At 44.5% G+C, this 23,615-nt stretch overlaps 1 protein-coding gene across 1 annotated transcript in view; it reads right to left on the minus strand.

The window, feature by feature from the left end:
- Positions 1-273: 273 nt before the first annotated feature.
- LOC130182613 (polypeptide N-acetylgalactosaminyltransferase 10-like) overlaps positions 274-23,615 on the minus strand; it is a 74,960-nt gene continuing 51,618 nt past the window's right edge. Inside the window, exons 5-12 of the mRNA XM_056397664.1 lie at positions 22,753-22,938; positions 22,250-22,433; positions 16,415-16,532; positions 10,902-11,009; positions 5,518-5,739; positions 4,616-4,735; positions 1,439-1,588; positions 274-669 (exon numbers count right to left, since the gene is read on the minus strand). Coding sequence (XP_056253639.1) covers positions 505-669; positions 1,439-1,588; positions 4,616-4,735; positions 5,518-5,739; positions 10,902-11,009; positions 16,415-16,532; positions 22,250-22,433; positions 22,753-22,938 — 1,253 coding nt within the window. The 3' untranslated portion in view covers positions 274-504. The remainder of the gene's footprint in view (positions 670-1,438; positions 1,589-4,615; positions 4,736-5,517; positions 5,740-10,901; positions 11,010-16,414; positions 16,533-22,249; positions 22,434-22,752; positions 22,939-23,615) is intronic.

The following is a 23,615-nucleotide window of genomic DNA, read 5'->3' on the forward strand; positions in this document are numbered from 1 at the left end:
AGGTGAAGGAACGAGGGAGAAGAAAAGGCAACAGATAAAGGCAGAGAAAATCTGAAATAGACAAAAGAAGATGGAGGAATGTCAGATAACCGATCAACAGCAAAACCAGGAAGTAGACGGAGCCGCTGCCACAGAATGACAAACACCCCCCCCCCCCACCACCAGACACACACACACACACACACACACACACACACACACACACCCATCAGTCAGAGCTCAAGTCTTTTTTGCTCTAACTGATGTTTTTAACCCCCCCCCACCCCCCCACCCCCCCCGCTGAACGGTATCCCATCCTGCCTCACTCTGAGCACCCCAAAGAGAAACAGGTGTCACCTCAGTGCCAGGTAAACATGGAGTCGGGGGGGCGGAGTCGGGGGGGGGGGGCAGAGTTCATGTAAAAAAAACAAAACAAAAAACCCCATTCACAGCAGCAGGAGCAGCAGATCCACGTCCGCCTGCGTCACGACTCCCTTTTCTCTCAGATGGCGAGGGGGCGGGGCCTCAGTTGGTGCCCTGGTTGAAGTGCTCCAGCACGGTGGCGTTGGTCCTCTCGAACTGCCACTGCTGGGTCGGGGAGGAGGGGTTGCACGTGTTCATGAAGACCCGGCGCTCGCTGGCGCTGCAGTCGATGCAGCTGTTACTGACGGGGTGATACAGGCTCTTGTCCTGGAGGGAAACGAGACGGACAAACAGGAAGTGAGGACAGAAGACGGACGTCAAGACTTTGATCATTTCAACGTTTCTCATCCGAGCCCCACAGTGACACAACTGTTCTACAGTTTTCATTCCACCACAGATTCATCCTGTGGCGATACAGACGCCCGCAGGGACCATTTGAACTGTTCTGGTGGTGCATTCAATGACATTCTGACATTCCAAACTTCAGGATTTTTATGCTTGCTTTGTAAGTCCGTCGCTCCTATTCTCATGGACGATATCTCAGTAACGCCTTGACGGAACTTCTTCAAATTTGGCACAAATATTCATGAGAACTCAAGGATGAACTGATTTGATTTTGGGGGTCAAAGGTCACGGGCTTGGTGATCTCACAAACACAGTTTTGGCCTTGTGAACGCAACACGTCCGTTAACGCCTTGGGGAATTTCTACAAATTTGGTAAAAACATTCACCTGGACTCAAGGATGAACTGATTAGAATTTGGTGGCTAAAGGTCAAAGTTCAAAGGTCAAGGTGTCCTTAAAAAAAAAAAAATGATTTTGCGATTGCGAACGCAATATCTTCGAGAACTCCTAAAGGGAATCGCTTCACATTTGGTTCACATTTTAGCCATTACTCAAGACTTCACACAGAAATAATGACAAAATCTCACACAAATGGTTCATATATTACATGACTCTGGATAAACAGGGATGTAACCTGGAACTAGTTTGAGTGGCGGAGGGATACGAGAAGATTATAAACTCTGATGCCGTACCTTCCTGTAGCGCCACAGCTGGTTGCCCTTCATGCCGTGGCAGTCGTACAGGGTGACGGGGCTGTTGTGGGAGATGGCGTCGAAGCAGACTTTTTTAGTGTGCATGGGGTCGCCCACCCGGACGTCCTCCCTCCAGCCGAACGTGAACACCTGCAGGGAACAGATTAAAAAACAAAAAAATGAACTTCCTGATCAGTGATGAGGTGCATCGGCTCCTCAGATTTCATCAAATCAAACTGGTGGGAGTCGGAGACACTGTGGTCTCTAAGAATATGACCTCTGATTACAGAGCCGCCGCCAAGTTACGAACAACCACAATATGTTTTGTGTTCCGTTTATAAATGAGACCTTTTCTTTTACGAATACAAAGTCAAACTCTAAAGAAAAACTTTTGTCTCGACCAGCAGTATTTAACTGGCACTTTCCAATTTTTATACATGAATTTAATCTTGCTTCTTCCCTTCAGACTCTGGTTTTGACCCTCACTCTCAGTTTCACTGGCGCAACATAATTAAAGCTCCTCTATAGTGTTTTCCCTTTTCTAAAGTTGTTGAGGAAAAATTTCAGAAATGTCAAGGTTCCTCCGACATGGAAAACTGTTTATGGATGTCTTGGCCTTTCCACTTGTTCGTGGCTCGGTGTTGTGCTGCCTATTAAAATTAAACCATTAAATGCGAGTGTGGATGTTTTCCTTCTTGGAGAGTTTATCCGCAGATCACAAGCCAGTGCAGCCTCTGTGGATAATAACACGTCTGATTTTATCAAACTCGGTTATTTCCCATTTTGTAGGAAAATTAAAAAGAAGGTATTTTCTGAGGGATCCAACATTTGACCTGTATTAGAGCTGAACTCATCCTGACATGCACAATATTCATATTCTTACTGACTGTATGAAGATTAAACGTGGTTAAACCTGCAATAACAAGCTTTGAACACAACATCAACATTTTATCAATTTAAGCAGCTGTGTGCCAACTTTCTTTCCACATCCAGCAGTTACATAAACCAACATTATTATTCGTTTGGAGTCATGTTTCCTCTTAGTGTTTCTTCTCTTTTAGCTCTGAGGGAAATATCTGGCTCTCTGTCCATGTGTAGTGTGATTATATATCAGCTCTAGCTTCTATATTAATACTGTGAAAGTATCAAAGCCTCAGTCCACAGAGAAATGCACACAGCCTGTATTCAGAAACTGAGCCTTAAAACCAGCCGTCAGGACTTCTGGAACTTTGTGATGTCACAACAAAGCAGTCACCAAGCCCCGCCCACCTGGACCCACCATCCAAACCTTGCAGGATTTGGTTTCTCTGGGTGTTTTTACCTGAAATCTGCTTTATTTTTATTGGATCACTTGAGAGCTAACTAACTAACTAACTGATTTTAGCTAGTTACTAGAGAGGAGATTAAACTGCAAATCTTCTAATGGATCAACACTTTAAAATAAAACACAGGAGACGAGGAAAATATGGAGCTTTACTTAACGTGTTTTCATTAAAGACCAAGATAATATCAACACTGAGTGAATATCCTGTAATATAACATATGTTCTCCCTGTGCTGTGTGTCCTGTCCTTGCTCAGTAACAACTTCAGTCATTTTCTCATCATCTGTTCATCTGCAGCAGAATCACCATGACTCACTGCACTCGGGAGAGACCTTCACGACACTGTGATCGATGACGTCCTTAATGTTCCTCCATTTATGTAATTGTTTGTCGGTGTCCTCATCTGTTTACCTCGGAGCTGCGTCATAAAACCAACACGATGACCAGAGGAGTGAGGACTGATGCTGAGGTGCTAATTTGGCAGGAAGCGCAGTTTGAAGTGAAATCAGGGTTTTTGTGTTCAGTGTCGAGGATCCAGACTAGTTGTTGAGTATTTCTAATTACATGCTTGTACTTAATGTGTGAGTGTGAGTCATTTCCTTGTGCTTTTATCACATTTTTCAAGTCAAAAGATTTTCCTTTTTCATATTTTCATATTTTTGTTGTGCAAAAATCATTTTTTCCGCATCATTTTGATTCTATCTCTGGATCGCTCCGTTTCCTGACAGTAAAGAATAAAGCTTGACGTCCAGTGACGGCCGTCGCTCACAGACTTTTCTGCTCCTCTCGCACCAAATCAAAAAAGCCCTGACGAGGGCGGCAGCCAGAGGGCCTCCTGTGATTTGCAGCGAATCCATTTCTCGCCAGGCGCCCGAACACAGATCGCAACTGTGACACGGATTAAACGACAATGCATCTTCAGATTAAAGCAATTAAACTGTCAGAGCTCCGAGGTGCCGCGTTTCAGCGGCAGGAAACAAAAGGGGGACGTTCAATCCATTAAGGCTGCGTTATGAGCTCGGCTTAAAGATCTTCAAGTGTGACGTGCGACAACAAACAGACTCCTTAGGAACAATGCAAAGATAATGAAGCCGTGTGATGCCTCTGTGTGTGTGTGTGTGTGTGTGTGTGTGTGTGTGTGTGTGTGTGTGTGTGTGTTGTCTGTGTAAGAGCATTTGACATTTATGTGTGTTTAGAAGAAGAAATACAATTACTAAGGAGACAATCTATCACAGACACAACAGTGAAATGTAATAATAAAATAAAAGTTCTCTGGATTCGACTGAAGTGAAGAAACGAGAAGCTTCTGACACATCTGTGATCTACTTGTACGATACGAAGCATCCACCTGGGACAGGTGTTCTCAGTCAGAACCAAGCCAGGTGAAGTTTCTGTGGAACGAGCTTCCTGAACACCTGAGACTGTCGGTCGGGTGAAGAGGTTCTGTGATGCTGAGTCGCCATTTAGTAGAAGAGTGAACATGAGTTTTCATATTTAAAAGGAAAGTTTCTCATCTGATTTTTTATTTGTTCTAATGAGTTTTTTTTGTTTTTAAATGCTGCTTTAATCTCACAGTCACGTTCTGTTTCTGATGTATTTCCATACCTCTGTGAAGCACCTTGTGTCTGAAAGGTGCTGTGTAAATAACCTTGTATCCTCTCAGGTATTTGACATGTTGCTGCACAGACCGACGAACCTGTGTAACCCGACTCCACCAAATATTAGTCCCAAAGATAAATCTAATATTACCTTTACAAATCAATACAAGAAAACAAACAAGCTGTGTAACAGACATCAACTGCTCAAAGCACTAAAACTGCTTTTACTTATGTGCAACACGCCGCTGCTGCTCACCTGTCCGTGGCTCCAGCTCACCTCGCCCCGCCCCTTCACGCAGCTCTCCAGGCGGATGGGGCTCCCCGACACAAAGTGTTTACTCTCCATACACATGCCGCTGCTGCCCACGTTACGGATCTACAGCACACACACACACACACACACACACACACACACACACACACACACACACACACACACACACAGGACACAAGAGACATTCAGCTGTTAGTCAGCAGAGATGAAGCTTTCGAATCATCATCAGTTTGGTTTATTTTTGAAGTCGATGAATCTGATTCACATTAAATCACTCCTCTCACACACACACACACACACACATTATCATTCAGACAGAGTTTTATTGACAGTTATTTTAGAAACTGTTTCTAATGATCTTGATCTTTTGGTTTGATGGTTATGTTGAAATAATTTCAAATTAAAGCGTTTAATAATTAAAAACCATGCCTCGAAGATAATCGCTTATAAAACACTGAATAATTGATGTTTTCTCTCTCTTTTTTTTTTTAAACAGCGTTTAAAATCAATGTAAATGTTCAGCAGATTAGAAACCAAAGCTCTGATTGATTCATGACAAATAGTTTTTTTCTGTGAAGGAAAAGTTTGATGTTTGATAAAAATGTGACGCTAAATATGGAGTGTGGCGTCGTGTCCATGTGACCACTGAGGAGAAATAAACTCATTAACAATAATATGAGAAATTATCTTCAGGACAAAAATGTGGCTCAAACAAAAAGATAAAAATGTGATTTCAAAGGAAGGTGAGCTGAAGCAGCCTTTAACTTTAACTGCTGAGATGTGCGGTTTATCATCCTGTGGTCATGATGTCACGGCGTCAAAACCTAATTTGCTCTTTCCATGAGATGGTTAATGTGTTTTAAAGTGCGAGGGTCTGAGCGTACCTCTCCCCACGCGGCGGCGGGGGGCTCCACCGGCGGGTAGTGTTTGGGCAGATCCCAGGCCACATCGCTCATGAACCACTTGAAGCTCTTGCAGTTGAGCCGGTTCCTCAGCTCCTTCTGCGCCGTCATGTCTCCCGCCGACAGGTGGCGGTACTCGGGCCGGCGCTGGTAGATGTACTCGGCGTATTCGTCCATCCACACCTCCGCCACGCGTTTCAGGTTCTGAAATCACAGGGAAACATTTCTGCTTTCATTCCACGTTTCGGCCATTTATCTTACGTCAGCAAAACTACAACCAGTGACTTTTCATTTATTATCTAATGTTAAGTGAAGACATGTTGTTTACAAACTGTCCAACATGTGACACCCTCTATAAACCTTATACTGTATATGTATGTGTAACCTCATGTTTGTATTCATGAGGCTGCGAGTGGAGCCACCGAGGGTTCGTCCACACTGATGCCTTTGCACACTGAGTCCGAATATGTCGTACTCTGAAACTTTCGTCCATCATTTAAGCTTTAAGGCTTCGCTACGAGCATTTTAACGCTGCAACTGTCTTTGCCGTTCCTCGTTTGCAGTATTTTCCGCAGCTAATCTGCAGAGGAGACAATCTGCTTCCCGTGTTTACACCAGCATGAGCATGCTCAGCGTTTTCATTTCAAACTGCTGTTTTTTAAATGAGTGTGGACGTAGCCTGAACAGTGACGGTGAAGATGTGTTTCGTAAAAAAAAACAACCAAAACAACGAGCTGAAAGATGATAAAAAGCAGAGTAGAGCTGAACGATAATTCTCTGTGGTTTCATCACAGCGAGGAAATCTTTCATTTGATCCACTGATAATGAGCTGAAGACGAGTTGAGAGGAAGACGAGTCAGAGCTCAGTTTGACTTCAGCTGCTTAAACCACTCGACTTATTGTCAGCGATGTTTGTCTGGAGGAAGAAGAAGAATGACTTAATGAGCCGCTGTTCACAACCAGAGCAGCAGTAAAAGGTTTGCACATTAACTTACAATACGACAATGTCTATTGTGTTCATACTGTGGGATACCAACATCCAGCTGAGTCCTGAAGTCAACTGGCTTGTCAGCAGGTCTTTGTTTCTGGACGCGGCGTCTTCCCTGAAACAGACTGAGCCATCATCTGTACTTCCTGCCGTCCTTGATGTTTTGATTGATCTGACATGACAAAACGATCAAAGCCGCCGAGCAGAGAGGAAGCCAGTCATCATGCAGGACCTGTCATCGCCCCCCCAGGAGGCCGACTGATGGAAAAAAATAGAAGCAACTTGTCTCCAGTCATGAAAGCAGATACAACGCTGAACTCAGTTATCTGCTAATTTACAGGGCGGCTTCACAGAAGACAGACATGTTTTTCTGTTTCCCTTCTGTCTTCATGTTTCCGCGGCGGCGACAGCCAGCGCCGGAGGCTTCGCGCCGTCTGTCCGTCCCGTTCTCGTGACCACGACATCTCATTAACACCTTCGGGGAATTTCTTCACGTTTGGCAGAAACATTGACAGACGCTGTGTCTCAGTTCAAGGGGTCAATCTGAAGACCGATGGCGTCACAGCGACGCAACTAGGCTCCTTCAAAATGCTTCTTTCTCCTGGGACAAATCCTCCGGTGGATCCTCCGTAGACCAACATTTCCCAAGATTCATTGCGCGCTGGTAATGAAAGCAAACAACAGTGACAGAGAGCCTGAGGATTCTAGTTCTTCTTCTTCTTTTATAAGAAAAAAAGTTGCGATGGAGCTGAACTGAGAAGTTCTGAACCTGGATCAGCTGAAGACGGGTCAGGCAGTTAGTTAGTTAGTTAGTTACACGCCTCATTAAACAATGTTTTTTATGTGATACTGTCGATACCGTGAAATACTGGAAACACTTAAATTCAAGGGTCAAACAGGTTCAAGCATCAGCTGAAGAGCTACATCATATTATGTAAATGTGGATATTTATAACGACACAGACGAGCATATCTGTTGAATCTGAGGAACAGAATCAGTCACGCTGATGCTAATCAAAGCCCAGGAAAGAATAATGAAGTCTGCTTCACTTCCCTCCACTCTGACTCCGAGCCACCTGCAGGTTCTGCTGCGAAGCGTCTTGACAGGACCACTTCTTGGGGGAAGGTAAAATGTGTTGAGAGCCGTGTCAGCCGTGTGAAACATGTGGGTAAAAGACAGACTGTTTAACCGTCAGATGAAAAGTGTCTCCTCTGATCTTCTTAAGGACGAATATCCTGAACCTGCCCTTCGTTATTCTCGGGGTTCGCTCACATTGCTTCTGCCCCGGCTGCTTTTAGCCACTTTCACTGATTCAGCAGTTGTTTATTCAGATCTGCCAGTTACTTTAGCTTAGCAGTTAGCGCTAGCTTCTCTCTCGGTCTTGCTCGGCGTGTCTCGGAGTTTAAGTGTAAGTGGTTACGTATCCTTGGGATTCTGGAGCTTTCTTAGTGGATAAACGGCGAACACCTGCGTATCACGTAGACTCCACCACTGCTGCACATCTTTAATCTTTCACTGTCTTTATATCCCAGTGTTCATGTCATGTCACATGTCATGTTTTTCTTTTATTGATTACACTCAAACTATTTTGATGTGCATTTGTAATTTAGCACAAGTTGCTTCTGCAGCAGACTTAATGAGGTCAGTGTGAAATTAACTAGAAAAAATAAAAGAATATGGACACTGGCCATAATGCATTATTTAGTGCATTTAGGCCACTGAATTATGCATTTAGAGGCTTTAATGCGCGACGAAAGTGGCATCCATATGCTTTCATCGCTCTGCATCAATCATAATGAAAGCATCTGATTTCAGTTGAATAAAAAGGGAAAGGAAAAAAAGCACGAGCAGATGACTGATACAAACTGTGAGCGACAACAGCTGCAGTGCAGAGAGGTTGTTTAAGCTCAGACAACTGCAAACATGAAAGATTTACACCTGAGCAACGGGAAGTCCATCCACCTGAAGTCTTTGAGGTGTAAAGGAGAAAAAAAACACAGATCCTGTCAGCCTCTGAGGTACGGACGCATGTCTGGGAATACAGATAGCTGCAGCCTCGTGGGTGTGGATGGTGAAATGAATGAGAATACAGGTTCAGCGAGCCTCCCAGGAAGGAATAAATACAAATCCTCCAACAGCCTTTGCAGCTACAGATATGGTGGAGAGAAATAAAAAAAACCCTCCAGCCAACACACACACACACACACACACACACACACACACACACACACACACACACACACACACACACACACACACACACACACACAGACTCCCTGTAGCATAACTCATTGCCTGCAGCTAAACTCAGGCTCCAGGTGAAGTGGAGTTCAGTGGTTCTGTCTCCCTCCATGTTGACTGGACTCGGGGGTGGGGGGGTGGGGGGGTCCACTGACACACACACTGGGTTGTGTGTGGATGTGTCTGGAGGGTTTTTGTTCTCACTATCTCTACCTGCTGAAGGGACTCACCTTTTATGACAACTTAAAGTGCAAACAATGTCCTCTGTGCACATGTTTCTCTCGCCGTCACACCATCACATGATCACATGATCACATGATCACATGGAAGAGAAACATGATGCTGAAACAGCGAAGAGGAAAATGAAGACTTTGGGTTTAATTCTCACCTCAGGCAAAGGATTTTCAGACCACGACTGAAGCTTCTCTTGATGAACCGTGAATAAACCCTGACACAAACTAAACTCTTCCCCGACCCCCCCGAAGCCCTCCAGCACGTTTAGCATCACAGGACTGACAAAAGACACATTTAAAGCTCCTCCAGTGTAAAGGTCTGTGTCCATGTGTAGTGTGATTATAGATCAGCTCTAGCTTCTATATCAATACTGTGAAAGTATCAAAGCCTCAGTCCACAGAGAAATGCACACAGCCTGTATTCAGAAACTGAGCCTTAAAACCAGCCGTCAGGACTTCTGGAACTTTGTGATGTCACAACGAAGCAGTCACCAAGCCCCGCCCACCTGGACCCACCATCCAAACCTTGCAGGATTTGGTTTCTCTGACTGCTATATTTTTATTGGATCACTCAGAAAACAGTCAGCCAATCAGAAGAGAGGCTCAGAGCCTCCTCTCTTCTGATTGGCTCACCGACCTGTTGTTACTAGAGCGGATCTGCATCAAATTTTATGTGAAGTTTGGTGCAAATTAATTAAATTAAAACATGGTTTAAACTTTTGTTGCAATGGATAGCAACAGCATCCTGCTAGTGCACAAAGTTGGTAGGTGATAATCTTTTAAACTGGCGTCACATCACAGGATAATTAGCATCATCATGTGGTTTTCATGACCTTTTTCCTGACCACGAACAGGCCAAACGTCACATGAAAATAGCTAAATATCTAAATATCCCTCTTCCTGTTGGAGTCGCCAAACTACAAAACCTTTCTGCAGATCTCTGTTACTCTGAATCTGCTTTTCACAACACAAAACATCATCATATAGTTTTAAGTGAAAACACATTCAAATGAAGCATCTCCCTCCCTGACTTCCTCATGTTCCTCCACTAAAATGAAGCAAAGCAGCTGTAAGAAAAAGGCAGAGCGAAAGAGAGAGAGAGAGAGAGAGAGAAAGGACACGGGGGACAAAACAGACTCCATCACAGCCGGAGGTACAGTAAGTATTTCAGTTATTGTTAAACCTGCTGCCTGTTTGATATTAGCATTCAACATAGCCTCGCCGAGGGGCTAACGGTCAGACTGACGAGACAAAAACAGGGGCCAAGAGGTTTAATTACACATTCAGCGGAGCCAAACAGAGCCAGGTGTCAGGCCGACGCTGAGTCATGCATAATGAATCGTGTACAGCTGCAGGACACATGAACATTTTTTTAAACGTCTCCCACAAATGTGTTGAAGTGTTAAAGTTTGCATTGAATACGGAAGCTTCAGCTCAGTGTTAGAAAACTGTTATAGTTTATTTCACTGCAACATGAAAGAAACTAAAGGGGCTCAAATAGTGTCATTGTCAAAAATGAATTTAAATGACCATTTAAAGTGTCTGTTCAATTTATATATATATATATAAATATATCATCATATCATTTTAAATAATCTTTTTGAAGATTTTTGGTGCCAGCGCTAATAAAATACCTGAGTTTAGATATTTTTACTTTATAAAATTCATTTAAACTGCGGCTGACCAGTGGTTTAAATATGATTAAAGGGCTGCTGTTGTTCAGTCAAGTCAGTAAGATTGCAAATCTGACCAGATGTTCAAGCTCATTTTATTTGGCTAAATTTGGCCCTTTAACAAAGGGGGGAATAGGAACAAAGGCGACCCACCACCTCATCTTAGATCAGTTTCCTGTGAAGAAACCTCCGTGTCCACATCAACATGTCGCACAAGGATCTGAGACTCACCCTGGCCAGACTGACCCCACCAGGAACTTTGTAGGGGACGTACTTCCTGTAGATGTGTCCGACCCTGGAGCAAGGGATGTCCTCCATCCGACCACCGCACATCCACACCTACGGAGACACAGAGGGAGAGAGTCAGCCTCGATAAAGAGAGAGAGAGAGAGAGAGAGAGAGAGAGAAGGGTTTGTCAAAGCTGCCGCGCTGGTGTTTGTGTGAACAGTGCAAATATCAGATGAGCTATCAAGGTCAACAAATCAGAGAGATGAAACAAACACTGTGAGAGAAAGACAGAGCGTGGGAGGACGTGATGAAGACAAAGCAGTGGAGGGCAGACAAGGTTAGGACATGAAGAAAAGGAGTGGGAAGATGATTGTTAAACAGAGGGGCATTATTCACTGTACGTTCAGGGTTGTAAGGTACGTTGACCGGGTCAGGAATCCTAGGAGGACTCATGTTTACGACCTCGCTGATTAATATCACGTTAGATTTCATCAGGAGACGAAAGCTAAAAAAGATGCAGATTTCCATCGTCCTCTACGACGGGGTGAGAGGAAGCGAGAACGACTCCACAAAAACGACTCCGGAGTTCGCGGGTCTGCAGATTGCACCGCAGAGACCAAAGCCAGTAAATGACATCAAAGAGAACAAGCAAGTCAATCACGCTTAGCTTAATGATAAAGACTGGAATTGGTTTTGCCGTGCTGCTCGCGGGGAAAAAGCAGAGCCACCTTTCAAGTCCACGGAGTGAGAGCATTTGAAATTTTTAAAGATGGATATTTGAGTGATGTGTTGCTTTAATCATAGTCAGAACGGTTTGAGGTCAGGAGGTCGGACGGTTAAAACGGAGCGCGAGCTCTTTGAGATTAAGATCTTTTAACACGACGCATTTTTTAATTTCCTCATGCGTTCACCTTCGTGTTGCACGAACCTTTCAAAGTGTGACATGATGTAGCTTGGTTCTTTTGTTCAGGCAGTTATAGAGCTGCGCTTCAAGGATGTACTGTACTGTTTCTACCGTTTCACTGCATCGTCTACAAACTTCCACTTCTATTCTTCTCCTTCTCTTCTTTTTACTGTTTGCACTGATCAGGAGAAGCTCTCAGAATTTCATTGTATATTTCTATTATACAATGACAATAAAGGCTTTTTGTTCTGTTCTATTATTTACAACAACAACAACCTGCTGCTGTATGAAACACCTTTCTTTTACAGTTTTCCTTTCATTTCCATACAGTGTGAAAATCAAACTGAAGACTCAAGTTGTAAAATCCATCAATGATTATTGATTGTGATTAAGTTACATCACGAGTTCTTATGACACTTGACTTTCCCATCGCAGAGTTTCTGAATTAGATTGTTTCAAGTATCTACAGATGAACGCTAATGTTAGCTAGTTTCTACCTTTAGCTTTACGTTACAGTTTATCTTACTAATGTTAGCTAGCTGTTAGCGCTCCCTTTCATTTCCAGTGTTAGCTTGTCATTTCATTACCAAAATAAAATGTCATGTATGATCTGATGTTACAAACTCTGGAGCTCAGTCATGAGCAGTGAGACGATGGAGGATTAGTTGTTGTTTCACATCAATATAGATTTTATTATTTCATGTGGTGGTTTAGTCTTTTACCTTTAACATTAGTTTTTACAATAGTCACCCTCTTTGTTTTCACTCAGGGATTCAGGAGTTTTACCTGTTGGCTCATTGAACAATATAAAAATACAGGTGTGAGAAACACCTCTGTTCACTGAAGCACTGTACTGGGTTTCCTTTCACCCTGGAGAAATAGTTGACCCCCCCCCCCGACTGACTGACCACTGTGGCCTGTGTTTTTTATGATTTTCCTTTGGAAATGATTTTTTAAACTTAACAAAAGCCACTTCTTGTGACTGAACGATATGATCTGGGTTATTCATACTGTGTTTGACCTCTCCTCCGACCTCAGAACACCGTCCTCCACATCCTCCCAAATCCTCTCCTCCTCCTCCTCATCATCCTCCTCCTCCTCCTCATCATCCTCCTCCTCCTCCTCCTCCTCCTCCTGTCGTGACAAGAATGTCTCCAAATAACTTCTTTCAACAGTTTTCCAGGTTATACTCTGCACTGACTCTCGGTGCTTTCACAGGCTGCAGTTTAGTGTCTTTCTCAAGGACACATGATGATGATGATGGTGGTGATGATGATGATGATGATGATGATGGTGATGATAGACATGGACTAGCTGCACAGGAAGCTCAGTACTCAATAATGAGGAAAACGTTGCTCTTTCTGTTGATATCGTGCATCAGTCTCACTTCCTGATTCTCCAGAGTGGACATCAGCTGGCTGCGATTTCAATTCAATTACCCCCTTGTCAAGTTTTGTCGCACCACTCCAGCTTGGACAAACAGAATTGGGGGGGGGGGAAATAACGGGAATGAATCCACCCTCTCCACATCTCGCTGTTGGGAAGGTGCGACTTGCTGCGCCAATCCCTTCCATCCTCTTCATCCCTGCACTGAAACACTTGAGCTTAATAACGGGGGGCGCCGAGCTGCAGGAGGGATCAAGAGCTCCAGTTCAGCGCCAGTCAGATTAAATTGAAAGTCTTATCACTCACCTCTACGGCACGACTTCTACAGTGTGCTCACCTCCATACCTGAACACTTCAACGCGCAGCACCGCGGCGGCACGAGGAGCAATGACTTATCACAGCAGCTAATAATTTACAACCCTGATGACCCCATCAACCCGGGAACAGCGACTTCATTGCATGTCAAGTCAAAGTCGAGTTCTTGAAGAAAAATAGTATAAAAATAGATTTAGGTAAAAATGTATCAGAGAAATACTGTAAAACTATTTGATTGACTGTTTATGTTTGATCTGGCGTCTTGATCTACGTCGACACGGGAAATGGTGATGATTGAATTGTTGATTGCTTTAAGTCACTCGACATGGAGAATAATAATAATCAATAATAAAACGTTAACGGGTTAGAAAAAAAGAGGATTGCTTAAGACACCTTCAGATTTATTAATAAATAAACATGATAATAAAATCCTTTATATTAAAATGCGTTACGCTGAAATGCTTCAACACAATAAAACACTGATATTGAGCTGAGAGGCTGAGAGTAATGAAAAGCAAACAAATAATAAAATCGTGGAAAGTAAAGAACCGATGTGGCTGTTTGTTTCTTATTAATTTATTTACAATAAATATTAATGTTTTCTGATTAATAACCAGTGACCGATGGAACAGAACCATGTGACTGAACTATCAATTTAAATCACAGAAACCTTCCAAAATAAAAGGAATAGAGCGTTTTGTCATCGAGTGGAATCCGGTTAAAAGCCGATCAATCTCTTTCAAGTGTGTGAAGCTGCAAGACATTCTTGAAGGACAACTTTACACCTGAAACACACCTATTGTGACAGGTGACCTGAAAACACGGATCCCTCCATGAGTCCTGCTGAATGTGCAGGTAGGTCTGTGTCACCTGGATATTTCTGGCTATGCATACTTCCCCTGTGGAGGTTTGGAGCTCTGGCGGTGCAACGTTTTTTTCATGAGCGTATCTGGCTTTCGTGTGCATCCTCATGAGGGTGCACGCTGTGTGTTCATGCTGGAGAGGCAACACACACTCCTGCAGATGTTTTCAGGCTGTATTCCAGCGATCAACAGACGGTGGGGATGACATGCTAAAAAAATATAAAATAAAATGCAGCTAACACGCCAACAAAGGCGGAGAAGAAGACTGCGAGCACAGATAAAAACATCGAAGGTTTCCCATTATTCTAACAAACTGGAATTGCAAATATTTCTTTGAGAGCTTTGAAGTCTGTGGATTTAAAAAGGACAAAGGAAAGTCGTGCTTCGGCAAAAACATAGAGAAGAAAAGAACACACTGTTTTAATCCAACACACCTGAATCTGAACTCTAAATATAACGGATCAGTCACTAGATCACGGTTCAAAGATGAACACGGAGCTGTTTTAAAGGTCTCATACAGTGTAAAGGGAGATGACCATGAGCTTTTCTGATTGGCTCACAGACCTGTTGTTACTAGAGCTCCAGAGAGAAGCCTGAGAGAGGAGATGTAAAACTAAACTGAGACGGTTTTTACATCTTCTGATGGATCAACACTTCAAATAAAACACAGAAGAAGAAAATATGGAGCTTTAATTCAGAGGAGACAGTAGTTCTATCCTCTACATACATGTCAAGTACAGAGAATATATTCTTTATGATTACAACAGATTTGGATTAAAGTTGCTGAATGTCGGAGTCTTTATCATGTTCAGTCGTATTAAACATTTAGCTCTGCACGCTGTTTCCTGCTGTTTCCAGATTCCTGCAGCTCCGTCTGTTCTCTCTGCTCTCACACTGCTCCCTCTGTGGAAGCTAAACGCCTCACAGTGAACGTACGCATCACACGTATGTGGAATTTCTGTGCTTAGCAAAAGGGAGTAACAAGGAGGAAAACGCATTAACATGAAGACGCGGGAGAAAGTAAAACTGTTTGGACAGCAGATTTGATTCTGGCGCTGGAGCTTTATAAACGCTGCAAACTTCACTGTGTGCAACAATGGCGACCGTATCACACTGCAGCACGCGTCCAATCACATCAGACTTCCCAGCAGCGGCCTTTGTGCTTAATTGAGTGAGACGACAAAAGTCCTTACTCATTCAAAGCAGAATTTAATTATTGTGACGGGTTGCTCTGTCTGTCCGGAGCTCGGTGACGGAGGCAGTGCAGGAGGGGGGAGGAGGGGGGAGGAGGAGGAGGGGAGACCAGTGCTTTACATGCCGGCCAAGTCACAAGCAGTTATGGCTTCGCTGTAGAATGATTCATGCTGAGCCACCAGACAAAAGCATAATCTAATAAGGAAGTCTGAGTATGATTAATGTGGAGGGTCTTTGATGCAGCCGAGGATGTTTGGCTTAAATCACTGAAACAAGGGTTGAAACTATAATGAGGAACGTCTCGTTCGCTCAACAAGTCTTTTATCCATTTACCTAAAGAGCTGTGGATAAACAACACATTAGGAGAGGCAATATGTGACATCACTGAACGCAAGCTGAGGTCAATAGCACATGTTTTTTTTAATGAGCTGCCATGAGCTCAGATTCAGTAATGTCGTCCGTTAACGAGAAAAGAGCTGCGGAGGAAAACCTGCACATGATCACCAAGATGACGGACATCAAGCGGTTTCCAGAGTCGGATTCACCGTCTGAACCTCCTTCGCTCTCAGTTTTACAGAAAGGTGGAAGAGCGGAGACGTCAGGACACGAGTCTGGATCACATCAACACAGACGACGTCAGAGAAACAACACCTGTTGTCTTTCTTCTGCACGACTAACGAGGCAGCTGCTGTTCAACAGGACGGATGTGTCAGTACCGACGGGTCAGAAACCTGTTGCTTCTGCTTAGATATGAAAGTATGATGTGTGTATGTCACAGAGCTTGTGATGTTTAACAGCGTCAACAAACTACTGATCACTTCCTGCACTGCGGCTCTGTTGTTGTTGTGTTTTACCTTGAAGGAGATCTCGTACTGTTCTCCTCCCCAGATCTCCAGCCCCGTGTCGTATCCTCCCAGCTCCCAGAACCACTTCCTGTCCACGGCGAACAGTCCGCCTGCCATCACAGGCGACCTGCAGGACACACACAACGAGACACAGGTGAATGTTACGAGATTCCCTCCGGGCGTTCCCGATATATGGCATTCACAAGGTCAAAACCACGACCTTGACCTTTGAACTTTGACCTTTGACCACCAAAATCTAATCACTTCATCTTTGAGTCCAAGTGAACGTTTGTGCCAAATTTGAAGAGGTTCCGTTGAGGCGTCACGTACAGGTGCACACATGTAAAACAACATGTTCATGAAGCGAAGGAGTGAGGAAATCAGCAACGCATCACCATTTCTCCCTTTGGACAACAGGGACGACATCTTTCTTCTTCTGTCTCTCTCATAAAGAGCAGTTTTCACATGTGCAGAAAACCGTTACTCATTCTCGGGCGGAGACGCGAGCCACGAACGCCGCCTCTTTAAATACGTTTCCCGCATCGACTGACTGGACTCGCCTGACTGGCTAACAGCGTGTCTCAGCAGTTCATCGTCCACAACTGGTATCTGTTGTACGCTGGAGGAAGCAAACGCACAGCTGACACACACACACACACACACACACACACACACACACACACACACACACACACACACACACACAGGAGCAGCACTGAATGAAACGCAGTGGACAGACTTTCATCAGGAGACAAAGGATAAACAACAGTAGCTGCAGGGGGACAGAGGAATGGTGTGTGTGTGTGTGTGTGTGTGTGTGTGTGTGTGTGTGTGTGTGTGTGTGTGTACACAAATGTAGTGATTGCCAACTGTTGTATGGTCAGTGGAGTGTGTGAGCTCAGCACAGAGAGCGTGGACACTGTGTGGGCACTGATTTGCCGGGTGGAGATTGTTAGTTCTTGTTGGCCGGAGGGAGAACACACAAACACACAAACACACAAACACACAAACACACAAACACACACACCTCTCGTCTCTGGAGCCGTGTGCACTGGAACGTCGCGGCGGTGGGAGAAGACGACGCTGACGTGACGCCGGTGAACACCGGGATCGTTCAACCACGACAAGTTCCAGTTTCATTCACCACAACTTGACTTCCAGCATCACATTAGATTATATCAGATCATGTGATTTACATTTAAACTTCTCTGATTCGGCCTCTCTGTCCCGAGGCTGCAGACATTAATCACTGTCGTATTCATTTATTTATAGTATTTATTCACTATATGAACTGTAACAAACCCTGTTATTTTTATGTATTTAATTTGTTTTATTTATTGATTTTACTCACTGCTGCTCGCTGCTCCCTTGTGTGTTGACCTGCTGCCTCTGACATTAACTAATCAATCTGCCTGTCTGTGTGTGTGAAGTTGTGTGTATGGACTGGTATTGGGATTAATAAAGTTTTCTGAATCTGAATCTCATCCATTAATATGTTTGTAAATAGGAATTTTTGTTATAATTTACAATAAATTTAAATGAATATTTATCTGAAAAGCAGCTGCACTGAGAGTGAAGTGAAGTCGTTGTGTAACTTCAGGAGCGTATGTAATAAAAGTATCTCCACTTTTAATGTCCCAAATCATTTTGGTTATGAAAGCTTATGTTTTAAGCCTGAAAAGTGTCACCTGATGTAATTCACACTGTAGAAGACCGAGCTTTTATTCAACATTTGTTTTGTTTTGTTTTGTTTTGTAGCGACTGTCAGAAACAGGAAGCTGCACGTCGGATTACAACAGGAATAATCACAGTCGTCTTCCTCTTTGTCAAACAGCGAACCACGATTCAAACGACACACCTGAAGCTGCACAACACTTCATTTAAAATGCTAATGAGCTGACCCAAAGTCACCGCTCTCACACTGCTGCTCCTGTGTTGCTTAGCAACTACTTTGTTTAGCTGCTGCTCAGGAATGATTTTCTGTTGAAAAGTTGATTTGCTGGAAGGAATATAATTTAATTATGTTATATTTTTTAAAACAATGGTAGGCGTACAGTACATGATATAGTTTTAAATAAAATAAATAACAATAAATCATCCAGGAAAGTTTGGATATTAATATTTCTCTGCTTCAATCGATGATATTTTAACTACAGAGGTCACGAAGGTCGACTCCATTTCAGTTCGGCCTTCACTCTGGAGACGTCTAAACGACTGGGTCAACGAAGGGTCACACTTTTCCCTTTGCTACCCCATCTGCGCCCGCCCTTACCCTCGCGTCTCAAAGCATGGCTCCCGTCGCCTAGCAACCTTGACAACACGATACGTTTTTTTTTTTTTAGGTCTGTATTGGTTTGAACAGTTGTACCGTCGGCTGTTAAACTGAGCTCAAACACATACCAGGGTTGTTTGCTTTCATTACCTGCATGCAATGAATCTTGGGATACGTTGGGCCGCATTTGAAGGAGCCCTTGAAATGGCGCAGCCCGGTGGCGCCGCTGTGACGCAACCTGAAGGATGCGGGCCCCTGAACGGAGACGCAGTTACAGCGCAGCGCTCGGAGACCGACTCCGTGGGTCGACTGTCGAACCAGATCTACTGACAGTCGACCTCTGGTGGCCGAACTAATCATGACGGGAGCAGAGGAGCAGGGCTGACGAAACACAGGACTAGTTTCCCCTGTGAATACTACTTTACCCTTTACCGTTCCACAAGCTTAAAAGTGTGTTTATTATTGTAACCATGACGATGAAGGTCCTCTACGTTAATGAAGTGCTCATTTCATACCGGAGAAAACATGTTTGAGCCTGAGAACGACCTCACAGAGTCATGAACGAGACTGGAGACTCTCAAGTCTGGGGTTTGTTTTCACTCAGTTGTAAAATACCATTACTGTGATATTTCAGAGTGAACACACACACACACACACACACACACACACACACACACAAAGGAGGAGGCAGTGGCAACCCGTCTGGTAGCATCAGGGCCCCATACAGACTTGCTTTTGATTGCCAGTTCAAACACAGTGAGGTACGAGCTCAGAATCGACCTGAACGCGACGGTGGCCACAAATACTGCGAACAACATTTCTGAGACATTTATTCCTGTAGTCTTTTAAGTAGAGACAGAGACTGTGCGGCTCTGATTGGCCGTAATTACCCTCTCAACTGTTCTGATGTTACATTTTATTTTTCCAACAAAAAAAAAAGGAGGAAGGGTTCGGGATCTGCACAATACGACTGCAGACCTCCGCTTTCAGCCAGTGTTCAGCTCCTCTGAATTAATATTGACGAGCGCCGTCTGAGCCGACCTCAGCTGTTCTGGAAACGACTAGAAACACACAACATACAAGTGAAAGGCTGGATTTAGGGCTGTGTATCAAACCTAAGTACTCTTTGATTACTGACTCTCTTTCTTCTACTTCATACTTTGCTAAATAAAAATTCCCTGTTTCTGTAAAGACTGAAATCTGCCTGTAGCTTCAATAACAAAAACTATCAAGTACCAGAATCTAAGATTTAAACTCCATGTTTTCTTCATCTCCTGTGTTTTATTTTGAAGTGTTGATCCATAAGAAGATATATTTGTGGTTTTAGGAACCAAAAACCATCTCAGTGTAGTTTTACATCTCCTCTCTCAGGCTTCTCTCTGGAGCTCTAGTAACAACAGGTCGGTGAGCCAATCAGAAGAGAGGAGGCTCTGAGCCCCTGATCCAATATAAATATAAGAGATTTCAGGTAAAAACACCCAGAGAAACTAAATCCTGCAAGGCTGGATGGTGGGTCCAGGTGGGCGGGGCTTGGTGACTGCTTTGTTGTGACATCACAAAGTTCCAGAAGTCCTGACGGCTGGTTTTAAGGCTCAGTTTCTGAATACAGGCTGTGTGCATTTCTCTGTGGACTGAGGCTTTGATACTTTCACAGTATTAATATAGAAGCTAGAGCTGATCTATAATCACACTACACATGGACACAGACCTTTAGACTATATGGAGCCTTTAATGTCTGGTTAGATTAGTCCTCTGCTTCACTTATTCTGTGATGAAGACTAAATTTAGCCTATTTTACTGGCTCTGACAACATTCGCCCGGACAGATATCTTTTTCTTCACTTGTTCTTTTTGCATGTGTTAGTTTGCTGGAGCGAGGAGGAAAAAAGAAAAAGATTTAACTCAATGGTCCATGAATATTCCATCTCACAATTTTGATTTAATGAGAAATGCTCAAGTTGATATTCTCCATTTCAGTCTACTGACCTTGAGCACAGACCGAGTTAAGGCCTGAGCTCACCGCTAAATGCTAAATGAAACATTGAAGCCCAAAGGAGGGGTGAGAGAGAGAGAGAGAGAGAGAGAGAGAGAGAGAGAGAGAGAGAGAGGTGATGGCACTGACAAAAGAGACAGTGACGGAGGCATGAGAACAGGGATAAAATCATACTCACACACACTCACACACACACACACACCTCCGAGATGGATTTCGCCGGCGCACCGTGCCTCATTCTGCGCTGCGGCAATGTCAATCAGAATGAAAATGAAAATCTTTGCGACTCAAATTAGATTTGCACTGATGAAGGTCATTTCATTGGGCTAGAGGAGCAGACTAATTCACCAAATGAGGATTGATTCTGATTGTTCTGCAGCTCATTCCTTCTTCTTTAGTCTCTTATCTCGCCGCACCACAGCCGCCCTCTGCCTGACGCTACCTACTGTATCTCCCAGGACACACCAAATCGTCTTTGGCATCCGAACATAGAGAAATGTTGTCGAACTAATCCCTCGAGCCTCCACAAATGGAGTGTCTGGCATCACATGCAGAGTTATTTGGCCCTAATAGCGAAGTCAGTCTGCGGGAATAGTTTTATTTATTCTGGCTTCAGTTACTTAAAGGTTACTTATCTGTGCTGCCGGGCGTCCGGGGGAAGGTCACTGTGGTCAGAAGCTATCAGTCCTGTTTGCATTGGGAGAAGCATCGCCGGGGGGGGGGGGGGGTACACATGAACGACACCCGCATCTGAACAAGTCATTATTTTCTCAGCTGCTGTCAACAAGGTGTAAAAGTGTAAAAAAATAAAATAAAATAAATACCAACCAGAGTTTCCCAGAGTTCACTGTGACAAATAGAAAGAGCTCAGTCTGTCAAACACCAAATGTCCTGAGCAACATTTCAACATCTGGATATTAAGAAGAACATCTGTTTCCCTGAGCTTTCAACCACATCTCATGGTCTACAGTCAAGAACCTGCGGATAACGAAAAGGCTTTGCTGAAAACGAACAAACCGATCTTTCGTATTTAGAGTTTAAACCCGTATTTACTGTCTCCCTTTACCTTTCAGCAGCATCACTTCTACAAAACCCAAATACTCGACTCCAGCTCTCCACAAACTCTCTGCCCTCGGCACTTCCCACAAAACGCTGAACCGCAGCCCGTACGCAGAGGAGCGCCGTGGAGACCGAACCGGAGAGCTTCGGGGCTCGGCGGCTCCGATCACGTCCCACAGTCGGAAAGCGATGTTTGTTAACGGTTTATAGCCTGAGGATTTTACTCCCGATACCTGCTGCCCAAGGACTTCAGAGAGACTCGCTGCTGCGGTCCGGATACGCTCCACAACTTTCAGTCGCCTGTTAATAATAACTGCTTTACACTGGAGGCAGGGCGGTGCTGACAGAGGCGTGTACACTCAGCAGGAAGCGATCAGCGCCACAAGGTCCCGTGCAGCTCATTCATAAGAAGCGTGGCTTCGAAGCTGCCCGTGGGGGGCGGGGCCACTTGGTATGCCCTCATGGCGCAATAAGATAATCAGGATACAATCACAAAAGATAAATAAAGTCACGTCACTCACTCGAAGGGTTCACTGGGGTCGTCCTTCTGCAGCTCTGTGGGGATGGGGATCCGTTTGTAATACATTTCCCAGTCGAACGCCCCTCGCATGGCGTCGCCCGCCTGAGTCTCGTAGCCGAAGTTGTCGTGGTCGATGACGTCGATCATGGGACACACGATGGTCTTCCTGTTCTGGGCGATCCGGTCTGAGAGACACAGAGAGAGAGAGAGAGAGAGAGAGAGAGGCAGATGGGTCGGTAAACAGTCGAGCACAACAGATGGAGCAGTGAAGCAGTTCCCAGGCCTTTTGGCTTCAGACCTCCTGTAGCCAAGCGAAGCCACCACACTCCCTCACACTCCCCCTCACTCCCCCACACTCCCCCTCACTCCCCCTCACTCCTCCACACTCCCCCACACTCCCCCACACTCCCCCTCACTCCCCCACACTCCTCCACACTCCCCACATACTCAAGAGCTGTACTGAGGTCACACGTTACAGGTTGGGTTCAGGCAGGTGAAGCTCACCCAGCAGCGGAGGCAGCCAGTTGACGTTGGCCTCGCAGTGAGAGTCCAGGAAGGTGATGACTTCTCCTTTAGCGGCAGCGGCGCCCAGCAGGCGGGTCCTGATCAGCCCCTCCCTCTTCTTGGTCCTCAGGATGCGAACCTTCGGCATGCGCATCATGTACTCCTCCAGTGCCACCTTTAGGTGCTCTGCAGGCAGAGAGAGAGAGAGAGAGAGAGAGAGAGAGAGACAGCAGGATTTAGAAGGGTGAATGCATGAAAAATAATATAAAATGGTATCACTGTCATCAAAAGAGCGCGACAGGTTCAAACCCCTTGATCACTGTGTGCAGACATCAGGTAAATTAGGCTCCAGCGGCATGAAAGAGCGCCGCTTCACAAAGTTGTCCGCAAATGGCAAAACCTCGCTAACACGCTCTCTTACAAAAAAGATCAAAAGGAAACTAAACCATTAGCCGTCACCATCAAACGCGACATCTGCCGGCGCCACATGCTCCTCGCTGAAATGTTTCCCTTAAGGCCTCGACATCATCACACACGCTCAGACATACTGGGGGGGAAACTTCATATCTTCACTCACTTTTCTGCATCGACTGATATATATATATATATATATATATATATCTTTATCTTTACTGCAGTCATTAGACAGAATGTTACCCTAAAGAGAAAGACTTCAACTGTGAGGAATGAGAAAGGGATGAAATCAGCCCCTCCCCCCCGCCGATGTGCGGTCATAAAGCCTTTTGGCAAAAACAGCCGTTCCTCTAAAATTGTAATTATGCCCCAAATTCCACCAGACAAAATTCCTAATGCCCTATAAGGGAATTAAAGATCCTGCCTCATCCAATAATCTGTTCAGTTTA

This window comes from Seriola aureovittata, chromosome 15 (genome assembly GCF_021018895.1).
Source record: "Seriola aureovittata isolate HTS-2021-v1 ecotype China chromosome 15, ASM2101889v1, whole genome shotgun sequence".
Lineage (NCBI taxonomy): Eukaryota > Metazoa > Chordata > Actinopteri > Carangiformes > Carangidae > Seriola > Seriola aureovittata.